The sequence below is a fragment of the Homalodisca vitripennis genome, chromosome 5, assembly GCF_021130785.1.
Source record: "Homalodisca vitripennis isolate AUS2020 chromosome 5, UT_GWSS_2.1, whole genome shotgun sequence".
NCBI lineage: Eukaryota > Metazoa > Arthropoda > Insecta > Hemiptera > Cicadellidae > Homalodisca > Homalodisca vitripennis.
The window spans coordinates 152359765-152374869 of NC_060211.1; the positions used below are offsets into that span (position 1 = coordinate 152359765).

The window sequence follows — 15105 nt, forward strand, 5'->3', positions numbered from 1 at the left end:
TTGTATAACAAGTCCAGGTCATTGCCCGCAGTCAAGGTCAAGTGTTATCGGACGATGAACATATCCCGCTGTAAATCTGTCGCTGATAACAAGGCTAAAACAAGCAGAGGGGATGTTCTTGTGTTGGGATAGGTTAACAAACGCGGAGACAATGAGGAGAATGTAAACATTCCTGGCTGGCCACCGCTCTGTGTTCTAAACAATTACACTTTATACGTTTTGCACTCATATTGTTGGAATATTGCGTGTTATAAAGTTTAAAAAATAGAAACTAAAAAATAAAAAAGCTATCGGAATTTTGTATTATTTTTGTTGTAAGTTTCACATAACATAATGTTTATTATTGTCAGATGAATGTTCTATAACCGTCGAGCTAGCTACGACGCATTTGCGGTGAATTAGGCCGCCGTCATTAACCAGGCATCTTGTATGCGGCGCATTTAATTTACATACTTTCTTGTCGCGTAATTTTTAAATTCCGCAACTGAGTAAACACTATTAAATTCCGATAAAATTCGTATCGTTGCAAATAGATAATATCAAACTTGATATCAATATCGGGGTTTGTTTAGGTTTTATTTTACATATTTTTATTTCTTCTATGGTTCTTGGTTCAGCTGGCAGAACTGTATTGTTGCACAATGTTTGTTTACTTGTTTTGTTGGTACCTACTGATTCAATTATTGTATTGGAATGATTTAAGTTAATTGTTAGTGTATAAAACTTAATTACATTACAGAAAAGTTGCATAAATAAAATATTATGTAAGATTGCATCATAAACTAATAATATGTAAATAAATAATAATTTATGGTAAATTTGCATACAATCTGGATAAATAATGGATTCGTTCTTTGATTGAGGTTAGTTTTTGACGATGGAAAGGTTGTGAAGGACACAGGATTTTCCACAGTTACATTTACTATTGTTCAGTGATACAAAGAAATTAGTAACACTACGTTTCGAGATCTGAAATCTGATCTCTTCTTCAAGTAAATAACTAACCCTATACATAATTAAACTAGGTTAAAATAAACAAATCATACCAGAGCGTCGTGACACGCATAAGTCAGGAATCACAACCACCATGTTGTGTGTCAACTTCACTAATCCTAAAATATGCACATAATAGTAAACAAAACACAACACTAATTATTAAAACTAAACTATAGAATTAATACAGGTCACAGTTGGTCTGCATTCACCAACCAACCACCTACGACTGAAATCTTTTTAAATGGGTTTACATAAACATGTACCAATAAATCGTGAAAGCCGTGTAAATTATATATTTGTAAAACCGGTATAACAGTGAGATAGAAAGGATATATAGGTTCTGTTTCCTTGAGAATATGATACAAGTTAAGTGATCGAGTCAAATTTAAACTGTTTAAAAAACTATCCTATCTTAAGAAAACATATCAAAATATCTTGTGTATTCTTTTAATATGTAAAATGATGTAAAAAAAACTCATTGGGTGCGATTGAAATAAGCTATTAAAAACAAATGGTCGGACTAGAACATTCTGACACAGGATTTTGCACATCATTTCGAGTGTATGCTAAACAATTTGTATTTTTTCTCTTTAGACAAAAATCTAATTAAAAATTTCAAAATTGATCTCAAAATCTTATTTTTATAATAAGTTTTGTTCTCTTACTGAAGATTTGATATGGCCTGTGATAAATCTAAAAAAAAACAACTGAGATATGTAGTGTGTAGAATACTCGCTCCCTCAAATTCTTATTCGGATATTTCATGTTTTGAGACCACTGTTGTATGGATAGACAATTGTACTTTTCACACAACAATTTTTTTGTAATCAAATACCTCTTGTTTCTTATTTGTAAAATGTTGAAAGATTAGAACAGATTTTTTTAATAGAATAGAGTTCATTTATTCACCAACCATATATGCATTTGGCCCCGCTAAGTTAGAACCTTGGTCAGCGGGGTCCACTATACTAGTTTTTGTGATATGCTAGAGGAAAAAATAAATAAAATTATTATTATACAACTTAAGTGCTAGAAAAGTACAATCTATGCAGTGTACTAGTGGTACAAGTGGGCAAATCCATGACAAACGATAAAAAAAGTGGCTACTTATCTATACACATTTGCTGATGTCACCATTGAAATTAATCTAGCACCACCTACAATAATCATAAGCGATGTTATATTGCAGTTCTAAAATAATTGTTATAGTTTACAATAATTACTTAGTTATAATGATTTGATATAAGAATCATGTGAGGGTATACCGTATGCAGTGTGCAAGGAAGGGGTTCCTACAAGCCCTCCACCCCCCCCCCCCCCCACCCCCCCCCCCCCCCACCCCCCCCCCCCCCCACCCCCCCCCCCCCCCACCCCCCCCCCCCCCCACCCCCCCCCAACTAAAACAGTCACTGGCATTAGGCGTGAGACACGTGGTGCAAGGGATTCCATATGTTTATTGAACACTAACGGATTACAACATCGGCGCACTGCTAACGGGGGACAAAGTGGCGGTCGAAACAATGCACTTATTTTTATGAGTGACCTCTCACGTAGTTCATACCGAGAGGAGTACTAATGCGTTACTGCCAACGGGTTACAACATCTAAAATAGGTGAAAAAGGTGATTAAAAAAAAACCTTACACCTAATATAACTCAAACAGTTTCCTCCCCGTTCAGCCTTAGGAAATAAATGAGTTAAATCTATAATCTGACGATACATGTAAAATATAATGCAGTTTAATAATAAAGAGTTGTTTCTACTCTGTAATAAACATATAAAGAACAAAACTAGTTATTAATAAGCAGAACTAAACTATACAAACAAGTACAAGCACCAGTAGAGTAAATACACAAATAAAATAGAATGAAATTTATTGATGTAAAAAGCTGTTAGAAAATAAAGTCCAAATTTCGAGACACTCTCAGTTCAGCTGGAGAAAGCTATCATATTCAGACTTGGGACTTTTATCTTAGGAGGAGAGCGGCATAGTTTGATGATTTCTATATGGGAACCAAACATAATTTGAACAATTTTTTTAGAATATTGATTAACCATTATAATTAAAATACAGTATTTCTTTCTTCTTCACTACACCTAATAATCAACAATGTCGCTCCCTTTTGGCAATATGCTTTATAAAACCTAGATATAACACGATTGCTTCTTCTGTAATAGGTCTCTCAGTTCCTTCCGTTCCATCGCCTTTCTTTCACTAATTTCCCCACCTTAAATACGGTATAGATGGGAAAAAACATTAATTTTTTCCGCGTTGTGGAACTCCATTCTAACATTTTGCCATATTTAGGGTATTTATATAGCGTTTGCCTGTTAGGCGAATTTACCACCATTTTTGATATTGCCATTATTCAACAATTCGGCTTTCAAAAAGAATAATAATATTCGGTACTATCGATTTATTTACTAACAATAAACAAACTGTCAGCTGATTCTGCTTTGAAAGAAAAAAACTGCATGAAAGCTCAGCTGTTCTGAAGCTGAACAAGCAGAAGACATTAAGTAATTCAAAACAATCATTGTGTATAATTGGAAAAACAAATCAGAAGTGATAGTCTAACATTTTTTCGTAGTTTGTAATTTAAACTTAATTATTATTCACAGTTATTCTAGGGTATAAATGAATTAAAGGGGAATTGTAACGGTGATCATGTACAGTCTCTTGTGTAATTTAAAAATAAACCCAAAAAGCAATCATATTCACTTAATAAAATCTTGTGGACTAGATTCATAATTTACTTTTATAGAGCTCTGTTTTTACTTTACTTTCATGATTAATATTTCTTAGAATTCAACCATAATGAATCTAAGTAGTTGGATGGGTAGTTTTAGACGACAGACTGAAACAGGATCCAATAATTTAACCTTGCAAAACCAGGTTTGAATGCCTAAAAAATAATTATGTTTCCAAGTTAGTACTGTTAGCTTAGATTACCTAATATTCGCGATCTAAAAATCCTAGAGAAATCAATCGATATAAAAGTATCTATAGTCCTCATTAACAACCATATTTTTTTAATAAAAAATAAAATTTAATATGTTACAGTGATCAAACAAATTATTATAAAAACCAAATATAGGAAAACCTGAAGACGACCATCATTTGCTCCCTCTCACAGTTTACAGTTGATTCTTTCCCACAAATTTTTCAACATACATGGGTTTTTTCGGTATGAGTCCATCCTGTTTAAGTAACGAAACGCATGTCTTATCATCTTTCAAAAGCAATTTCCCGTGTAGTTTTCTAAGATTAGACTGCTATTTTTTAATAATCAAATTGTTACTTTATATAAAATTTGAAATATTACCTTACTTGTATTAATTAAGTGTTTACAGCGTGCTGATATAGATTATTTAAGTTAATTGTTCAAAATAAATTAATCAGTATCGAATTGATTATATCGATGGTTATGATTAATATCGTTTGCCAATTTCGATATTAAAAACCGAGTCCGCTTAGCTTACCCATACCCTTAGCTTAGCCAAATGGTAGCATTATATTTGAGGTAATATTATTACTTGTTCAGCAACCTTTGGAAGTAATTTTTTGTTTTCAAAAAGGAGAACTGCTTAAAAAATAAATTAAAAAACAGCAGAAAGCAATTAAATTTTTTAAAAAGATTTTTATTTGTACAAGGCGATAATAGTTTTTGAATGGCCTAACAGTAATTCATTCCTGCTATTAACGCGGGCTGTGGCATTAAGGTGGCTTTCTCGCACTGATTGAAGGCGAACAAAAAACCTTCCTTGAGATAATACCGATCAGTAAAATAAAATAGTAAAGGCTGAATCATTAATGTCCACTAAATTTTAACAATTCACTCCATGCTGTAAACCCGTCTAATCAATGAAACAACAGTGTATCCTCAGCTAGAGGACCATGGTAGCCCAGCACAACATTTCTTGCACAAAGAAATGTAAAATTCTTGAACTAAAACATTCACAAAGAGAACCGTTGTTCCTAAATGTGATGAACAAAACTAGATAAAGCACTACAAATATTGTACAAAAATCAGTAATTTTCTTCAATTTTAGAAATTAAATTTGCTGCCGTATAATAAACATCCAACACTTGAATTATCAATATTCATGATATTGAAAGTAATAAAGAATCCTCGATAATTACTTACTTCAGGTAATTCTAAGCAATATATGGGTCAACCACGATTTTTCTCATATTACAATATAATGTTCCAATAGTCAATTAGAAAAGGAAATGACTAAAATTTCTTGCCGGAAAGCAGTTTATAGGGAGCAGGCAACTCATATTACATTATAATGTGTCCAATAGTAAATTAGAAAAGGAAATGACTAAATTTTCTTGCTGGAAAGCAGTTATAGGGAGCAGGCAACTGCGAGAATTAACCTATTAGTGATCAGGGCACTGACGTGATCTGGGCTTCATATTTGGAACTAACGTCGAGTTAATTTTTTTTCTAAAAGATCAAGCAGCGCGAAGCGCTGCGCAGCGGGCAAAGCATCGTGCGTGATCTTCTTCGTCAATACTGAATTAGATTCAGGCCCAAGGAATGACACAGATTACTTTACCAGATTTTTACGGAAGTTGTGTATTGGGCGGATTATATTGGTTTACTTTGCTTTCCATCATGTAAATTATGTGTTTTAAAATTGTTTTACATACATTACACCTACATTAATATTGTAATATGTTAAATAACAATTTATCAAAAATTTTTAATATAAAAAAAGGATCAAGCACGAAGCCTGCGCGCTGCGCAGCGCTTCGCGCTGCTTGCTCCTTTTAAAAAAAAAATTAACTCGAGTAGTTCCAAAATTGAAGCCCAGATCACGTCAGTGCCCCCTGATCACTAATCGTAACTCTAAGCCAATATATGACCGTCAGGCAGTTGCCTGCTCCCTATAACTGCTTTCCCGGCAAGAAATTGCTAGTCATTTCCTTCTCTTAATTGGACTATAGGAACAATATATTGTAATATGAGAAAAATCGAGGTTGACCCATATATTGCTTAGAATTACCCCTAATTCAACCAAATTACGTTATAGGTACTTTATTTTAGGATTTAAAAAGTGATTAACTATGTTGAATTTAAAAATAGTATGTAAGGTATGTGTATTTATAAAATATAACACACAAAAACAGTGACAACATTGACTTACTTTGTACTATTTTGAAGGATAACAATGTCCTGAGACACTTTGACACAAATAAAACGTGTATTAGTAGTCAGTGATTCAGTGGTAACCTATTACCAAGATACTTTTATTTCAGTAAAAGCTGGGCTGAATGATTTGGTGTTTGTCATAAACGACTTCCTGGTTGTAGATTACTCAATAACCAGTAACATGCGCGGCCTATTTAGTGCAAGCAAATGCGGCTAGGAATGGACATATATTGCAATTTGGAAAGTAGGTTATCATAGCGATATAAGTAGGTTTGGATTAGGTTATTGTAATTCTGTTAACTATAAGCACCTAAAGATAAAAGATAATATATTACAAGTAGCCCATGAAATCTGAGCTTGAATTTAATTATTATCACGAGGGAAGTTTTCTGGATGTGAATCTGAGGTTGGAAAGTACAGATCAGAATATCGCCCCTAGCCATTAGTGAAGATTTTGCTGTTCAACGCCATCGGACACTTCTTACCAAAAAAGAAAAACATTTTTCAAGATACAACCCAAATTTAAGCTCAGATCAATGTGTGCCGCTTGTAAAGGGTTATCTTAAAACTTTTATATTCATACTACTTATGTATGTATAGCCTTATAACAAATAGTAGATAAAGACTTTGCGTATTAACCCAATAATTTTTGTTTGTATAGTGAAAATTTGAATTAACCATTTTATAATTTTATTAGTTTTATTGGTCTAAAATGTTACATTGTAGTGAGTTAAATAGATATTCGTATACTAACATTGTAACCACAGCTACACGTTAATGGAACATATCCTCAAAAATTTTGTAAAAGGTTATCGACAAACAACATTATTTCTCATCTCTAGCAGCCATTACTCATATATCGATATATGCCATGATTAAACTTAGAATTAATTCAGAACAATAATGTCAAAGTGAATTACGTTATAGAACTTTAAGATTGTATTATATGTAAAAGAAATATACGCATTTTAGACTATAAAAAATAACGCAACTTTATTTAAACACGAAAGTTTTGAAGCAGCGTAGTACTTACAATTATTATCCTACAGGTTAAACATGTCTGACAGCATTAAATTTGTTCTAAATGGATAAGTTGATTTGATCATTCGAGTGTTGGATGCTTATCATACTGCGAGCCATTAAATACATTGATGCTTGTTATCATCTAAAAACATGTGGTTCATATAGTGTTTGGTGCCTAGCAAATAGGAATGTTTAATATTAAGACAGCGTATTTGTTTACTTTTCAGGATTCAAGCGAGGAAATTTGCTTGTTGTTGTCCAGGAGTTGTACAAATATTAACATTTTTGTGATTGATTTTTTACCCCCCCCCCCCCCCACCCCCCCCCCCCCCCACCCCCCCCCCCCCCCACCCCCCCCCCCCCCCACCCCCCCCCCCCCCCACCCCCCCCCCCCCCCACCACCTGATGTCACCGTAACAAGAGGAGGTTGTTGATATAAACTCTTAAAAGTTCTTAATGTTATAGATTTATTGAAATAATTTGGTAATTACAAAACAATATTTTATATTAGGCAGTTATTTGAGCAGTATTTGATAACATTGAGTTTGTATTTGAGTTTGATGATTTATTTGACTACTTATAATTTTATTATTAATTGCTATGTTTATACTTGTGATCATTTTATTATAATTTAGTTGGTAGATGGCCAAGTTAAAATCAGAATTTGCGCTGTTGCAATATTAAATAATATTGATTTATTATGCCATGATAGGTGGCATTGCTTAGACTAGTATTACATTTTTTTAAATGAAAGACTAACCAAGTTTATTTATAAGTTGTTAAATGTAAGATTTTGTTTAGTTTTAAGATTTGTTCTCAGTTATTTCTAATTTCATAGGTTAATTTTAAGTTTAATTCAGATTTTCATGTTACATAATATAGGCCTAAGACCACTATTAGTTAAGACACAACATAATATCATCATTTCATGCAAACACATTCCAAAACAATATTAATTATAAGAAAACATGTACCTAAATAAGAAGATTCAAAAATAATTATAATATTAACTAGTCTATCCAATTTCAACATGGCCTAACCATAATTGAATTTTAACCCTAGACCTGACACAATGACAAATAGATTCGATTTATTTAGTTTCTTATAATATTATGTAATATAGCTCTGAACATCACCAAAATATGTTAAAAAATCACTTATTAGATATTAAATACCATTATCCTGTAGTTAATTATAAACAAACATAATTTAGAGCCTAGTTTAACAATATTTGTCAATACCAGAATAATAGTACATTTAATAGCGAAAAGGACCCAGTATATAGATAACTACCACCCAAGATCATAAAAATCATCTACGAAAGGATTTTTGAATATAATTTCTTTCAATGCTCGGGATAACCTAAAAGGGAGCAATCGACAGTGGAGGTTTGGTGTAATAATAGCAGCCATCTTGGACAGTGACCACTGACCTATCTCAAGTAACATCCTACCGACAAAATCGATGTTCTTTCAAATCAAACACTTGCCCATGCATTAAAATAAGACTTCTCATATAATATATTTAATAATCTCTAGATTTAAGAACAAAACAAATTATACTTTTCTATAGTAGATTTTTGTAAGGAATACGAATTTAATAATGCCCACACCCACAATATAATAATTTAGAACCTTTTTTTTTTTTTTTTTTTTTTTTTGTTCTCTTAGGACAAGAAGCTTATAAATTGCACTTAGTCCTGTAAGGACCTTTGCGCTGCTTCCGGAGTGATAGGATATTCAGGATGGGTAAGGTTAGGGAGTAGGGGCCGCCTCCTATCGAGATCCATGAGGAAGAATTAGGGCACTACATCTCAAAGTCATCCCGGAAGAAGGGAGGCCAGCTGTGAACCAGCCTCTCCAGTCAAAGTAGGCAGGGGGTGGCACACCCTTGTTGAGGTTAACAAGAGCCTCTGAGGTAAGGGAACAAACCCCACCAACTCCAACAGCCATCCTCCACAGTAGGCTAGACCTATCGAATTGCCCATGAATCCCAGAATCTCAACATTTGCGGTTAGTGATGTGCCGCTACTGGACATCCATAAGGTTGCCCAGATTGAAGTGGCACATCGGTTTTTGCTGTGCCCAGTGGTGGGTTCAACTGGTAGGTATAAACCAGCCAGAAGTGATCCCTGCTGGGTGTATTTAGAACCTTAGCATAAGTATATTTAAGCACTTGTACAACAGGAGAAGCCATTAACTATTACCAAACAATGCTTATATATTAAAAAAAAAAAACTTGTCCGAATACCTAAAGATCGTTTCTTTTAATATAATCCGATATATTTCTAAATCATTATTTTTAATTATAAGAGCAATAAAGGAACATTTAAATCAAATTCTCAAACCCAAAACCCTTCTTCCTCACTCTGACCAATAAGAAAAATTCCTCAGTTCGCCATTGTTAACTGACCACTCTGATTGGCCAGCAGTGATCTAAACAGCTTCACACAGACCCAAACCATCTTGTTAGCATCTTTAACCAGTCTCCTCGAGGTCTTGAGACAAGACAGATCTCCGTGTACTGACTACTACATTTTTTTTTTAATTTATCATAAAAACCTTCAATTTAACCAGTAAAATATCAAATTACACAGTACACTCACCTGAGCTTCGAGAATATTCCTTTTATACTTGACAAAGGGAATTAGTTGAGTGAGAACATTGAACTTATCATAATTGACACCAAGCAGTGTATTATACTTGGTATTTTTTCACTCTCATATTCGTCGCTTCATCTGCCAGAACTGACATCCAGCATCAAGAGAAGTATTTCAAATAGAACTTCAAGAACTTCAGCACATAGAACATCCAGATCTTCACTCTCATCATTTCACCAAACTACCCACCAGGATGGAGCCCGTCTTCTAGACATTCGTCAAGGATACCCTTCATCACAACCCAGCTATCCAATCGCTCAATAAAGGAGAAAACTGGTCAGAGATTTAATTTATATTCCAATATAAACCTTTCTTTCAAAGATCATTGTCCAAACCCAATTAAATGAACTTAAAATTGTACTAAATTTCCTTTAAAGCTCATAAAATACTTTAATATCAATTCTCTGTCATAATATTTTTTTTACTTACAATTAATATCAATTTTTTTATTTCAATATTTTAATCTTCCAAACAATAACTGTCATGATAAATAATTTAATATATGGCTGTCTTTTCTTTTAAATTGTCTTTGTCAGGTGAAAGAACCTACCCCTAGATAAGAGCAGAACAATTGTATTTAATAGAGCATTCATTATATTTAAAAAAAAAAACCCTGAGAATTGTTAATAAAAGAATTGTAAAAGAAATTAATAATTATAGTTCATTAAAAGTTTGTAATACAGATTGTAAACAAGAATTTATTTATTTTCTCAACCACCTTTTCTTTTATTTATCTTAAGATATAATAATAAATTGACACCACAACGTGATAGAGAAAGTATTTTAATACTAGACATAAGACCAAATTACCAAACCCAGAGTCACTTGGTTTACACCACAACAAATATCTCCCAGCTTGGGTTAATTACTCATATTATTTTAATAATAATAATAATAAACATATAATAGTAAACATATAATAATATACTATAATATAAATATATTATAAATAGCCTTATTTATATCTAGGACATTTCAATTGTATGATTGAATATTAATGAAATGTCAACTGTTACCTACATGAACAAAAATAATAATTCCGATTAACCCTCCCAATTGTCTAATTAAAATTTATCCCATATCCAAAATTCCTTCACTCCCCTAATTTAGTAAAATTAATATCATATCAAAATAGATGCCACAAAAGTACTTCGCCAACACAAATTGATGTCCTCAGCGCTACACAAAACATTTGCTCAGAAGAACAGACATGCAACGACAATCAAGCATGATCTTGCTCCTTAACCAAACCTCCTCCCCTTATCCTATTCAATTACCGGTAACCAGAAGCCTTACCACCACAATGTTGCTGTATTGTTGTCTACTTAGCTGATACCAGTGACCTGCTCGGCTATTGTTGCCTGTCTCGGAATCCCGCCCCACTTTCCTGTCCCATACTCTGTTCTTTTGGGCACCACAGATTAAAATCTCTCTGGAACCAGAAAATGGCAAGGATATATGTCCCTCTTTTGTCTTTTATACAATAACGTCTTCAAGAAAGACATTATTTCACGTTGTTTGTATTCACTGCAAACAGTGTATCTTTGTTATTAAGTGTACTTATTATGTTAATCTTCTCTATCAGAGATTATTGTAGTTGTTGTTACATGAATAGCACACTCTTAGGTATGTTCGTATGGGATCTCGTACACATCTGTGATTGTTATTTACCGATATTAAATAAAGGTAGTACTGGAATTAGAAAGTAAGTGTTGCTCTTTCCTTGAACATTGTACAGGTTTTTACATAGGAATATTTAGAGCTCAATAAGTACTACTGATTAAAAATAAGGTGCAAGGCGTGAACACATGAGAGAGCAGAGCATATTTTTATGCTTTATAGCTTGGAGAAGCATTTTATTTCATTGAGTATAAAGTAAAGTGTAATGTCGTGAAACACTAAGTTTGTAAGTGACAATCCTAAAAAATTCTTAGAGTTGGTCTTGCATTTGCTAATGATGTTGTGCATGAGAGTTTGTTATTGCATGAATTAATTGGTTAACCTCTGTCTTCTTATGTCTATAGAAGGTGAATGCACAATCTGTCTGAAGCCCTGGGAAGTTAACGAGAGAGTCAAACAAATGCCTTGTAAACACACATTCCACCCCCCATGTATTCTACCATGGCTGGAGAAGGTGCGTAATATATTGTTACTCAGACAAATATTCATTAACCACATCTTTTAATTGTGAGATATTATGTCCTGGTAAAAAACTTTGGACTTTTCCCAAAAAATGACTTCCGACTTTGACCTCAGACAAACTCCTGTCCTCTATGCCGTCATGAGCTGCCAACCGATGATCCTGAGTATGAGGAGAGTAAGAAACGGAAGTTGCGTGCCGCCCAACGTGAGAAGGAGATCGAGATGTTGCATGACTCCATGTTTTCGTAACATAGGACCACACTGTTCTCATCACAGTATTTGAGAACATCATTATGAAATATATTCTTGTTTCTCGTGCAATTTGTTACTTGTATGTGTTGTTGTATATTACATGTTTTATTACAAAAAAATTTGTTGTACTGTTTGTAACCCAGCTAAACCACTAAAAATGAAACAGGTATTAAAAATGAAGCAAAGAAATGTGTACAATATAAAACAATACGTTTAAAACATATTTTTAATTAATAGTGAGAAGTTGTGTTGCTTTACAAACTTTCCTGATTTTATTATTTAGAAGACTTATAAGTTAAACAGCATTTATTGAAGACCTCAGACTGAGTAAATTAGTCAATTTAAATAAATGATTAAAAGACTTATTACATGACTTACAATTCTATTGGTGTGCAAAGAATCAAGAATATTCATTGTCGTCCCACAAATATATTGTAATGACAAAGTCCTTATATCAGACGGGTTATACATATACACAATATAACATAACAGTATATAAATATAAATACATACTACATACATGTGGTAAATAGTTCAAGTTTGGTGGGTAGTAAAAAGTTTAATATCTTCCCATCAGTGGTCTTCTATTATTATATTGGTCATCTAAATAACCAGCATCTTCCTAGAACTTCGTCCATAAAGATGTGTAAAGAAAACGTCATGGATTTGGTTACTTTCTGCAGATTAGTTGCACATTGAGTCTATACACTTTTTTCTGCACACATCAAGTTTTGTCTATTCCTATGAAAAATCTGAAGAAAACTTTGTATTGAAAAGAATTATTATCAAAGATATGAAAAGAAGTTGATTTGAATTTTTCCAGAGCCAGTAATGATGTGATATGTAAACATGCCATTTTTTACTTTAGTAGGGTGTAGTTCCTTCAGTGAGTTAAAAAGAAAACTTCCTAGAATAAAAATGTTTTGTAATGTTGTTTTATATCCAAAATTAGATGAAAATATAAAATCCTGAAGAAATTTAGGAATTCAGGATTCCTAAATATTTTATCTGCCACTAAAAAAGTAAGTGAGTATATATATATATATATATATATATATATATATATATATATATATATATATATATATATATATATATATATATATTAGTTACCAATGGTTACCATTTAAAATGGATAACCTTTATAGCATTAATAAATGTAGTTTAGAAACCTGAAAACAAGTTTTGCCCAAATAGCATACAGTGATAGTTTTCTCATGATAATTGTGTACTTTTATATAAAATACAGCTTTCCTCACTGACCTCAATGGATTCAAATGTAGGCAGTTTCAGTTGAAGCTGAAGAAGTATAATGTTACATTGGTTTAGCTGGTAATAAGTTCTATATTCTGGGTAGTGTAAATTATGATAGTGAGTTTTAAGAGCTGGCTGCAAAGAAACTACTTGCAATTTACTCCATAACAACATTGTTACATTTCAAACACTTTACACCTTTACTTTTTTGGTTGTAGAATTATTGGAGATATCTCATTTTGAAAATATAATTTAATACACATCCAAACTTTTTTCATTTTTTTATCCTAATAATCAATACAAATATTGAGAAATCTTTAAAGCTTTTGAATGTGTATTGATCATATGTTTAAAATTATATATAGTATGATTTACAGATAAAGTTAAAAAGAGTGTTCGAAGTTAATATTGTATTTATAGGGCTAAAATCAAGATGGCTGCTAGTACAGCCATGTTGCTGAGTGGAGTCCTAAAGTCAGAAGGTGAAACAACTCAGCGGATCTAGTATTATGGAGCAATAACATAGAAACTCTGAAATTCCCTTGGAACAGAGGTACATAGCTTCATAGCAAGGGCTTCTCAGTGTTAAACAATCAAAACGTTGCAGTGGTATAAATATTTTTAGAGCATTTTTTTGCTTGAAATAAATATAGTATTCTGGTTAATATAAGCAAGTTGTAATCTTAACTCAGCATTGTTTGCATTAAAAAGAAAAAAGGCAACCAGCACTCAAGAGGTCACAAGAATTGCATACCATGCATTATTCAAAAGCCACCTATGCTAAGGAATAACTTTTGGAGTTAGAAGTAATCTTCATAAGAGGCCTAGTAGTGCAAAAAGATCAGTAAGAATAATGCCAGAATCAGAACGTAGAGAGAGCTGCAGGAACATCTTCAAAGACTGCAAAATACTGACAGTAACATCAATTTACATTCTGGTAACTATTCTGTAACCAAAGACCATTTAAAACAGAGGAATCTGCATAGCTACTTTACCAGACAGGCTGGAGATTATACACTACCAGTCCACAGAACAGCTTTATTTGAAAACATTTGTGGATTGAAATTGTTCATAAAACTGCCACTATATCTGGAAGAATATTTCCAAGACACAGAAGCCATGAAGAAAACTACTGTGTTGGCTACAAGATCAAGCTTTCTACACGCTAGATGAGTTCTCTCTCATGAAACGATGCACTTTGACTACACCACAATATGATGTTTGATATTTGATATGTAACATATCTTAATGATATTGTTAATAAGAGATATTGTCTATACAGGCCAGAGTGCTATTCCCAACCACCAGTTGCTACATTGCACTATCCATTCGGTCAGACATATACTTCTCTTGTATTTATCACAGCTGATTGATATAAGCATGTTAATCATCTGTTATTAGTTGTCTGACACAAACTATATTATTGTATAGTTAATTACCTGTTTATGTTTTATGTCTTAAAGGTGTTGTTTCCCTTGTTCTAGTAATTTCAAAAGAAAAAATATTAACAATTTTGAGGCTTGGCACTATTTCTATTGAATGAAGTGAAGCAATTAGATGGGTCTTGTGATATCAGAGAATCGGAACTCCGAAATCTAGTATATTCTAACCTTGGCAT

At 32.8% G+C, this 15105-nt stretch overlaps 1 protein-coding gene across 1 annotated transcript; it reads left to right on the forward strand.

Moving 5' to 3' along the window:
• Positions 1–7575: 7575 nt before the first annotated feature.
• On the forward strand, positions 7576–12371 carry LOC124363669 (E3 ubiquitin-protein ligase RNF181-like; the record flags this gene model as incomplete). Its single annotated transcript, XM_046818928.1, has 3 exons — positions 7576–7606; positions 11864–11973; positions 12096–12371. Coding segments are annotated over 3 exons (276 nt in total), but the record flags the coding sequence as incomplete, so codon positions are not given.
• Between the last annotated feature and the right edge of the window lie 2734 nt (positions 12372–15105).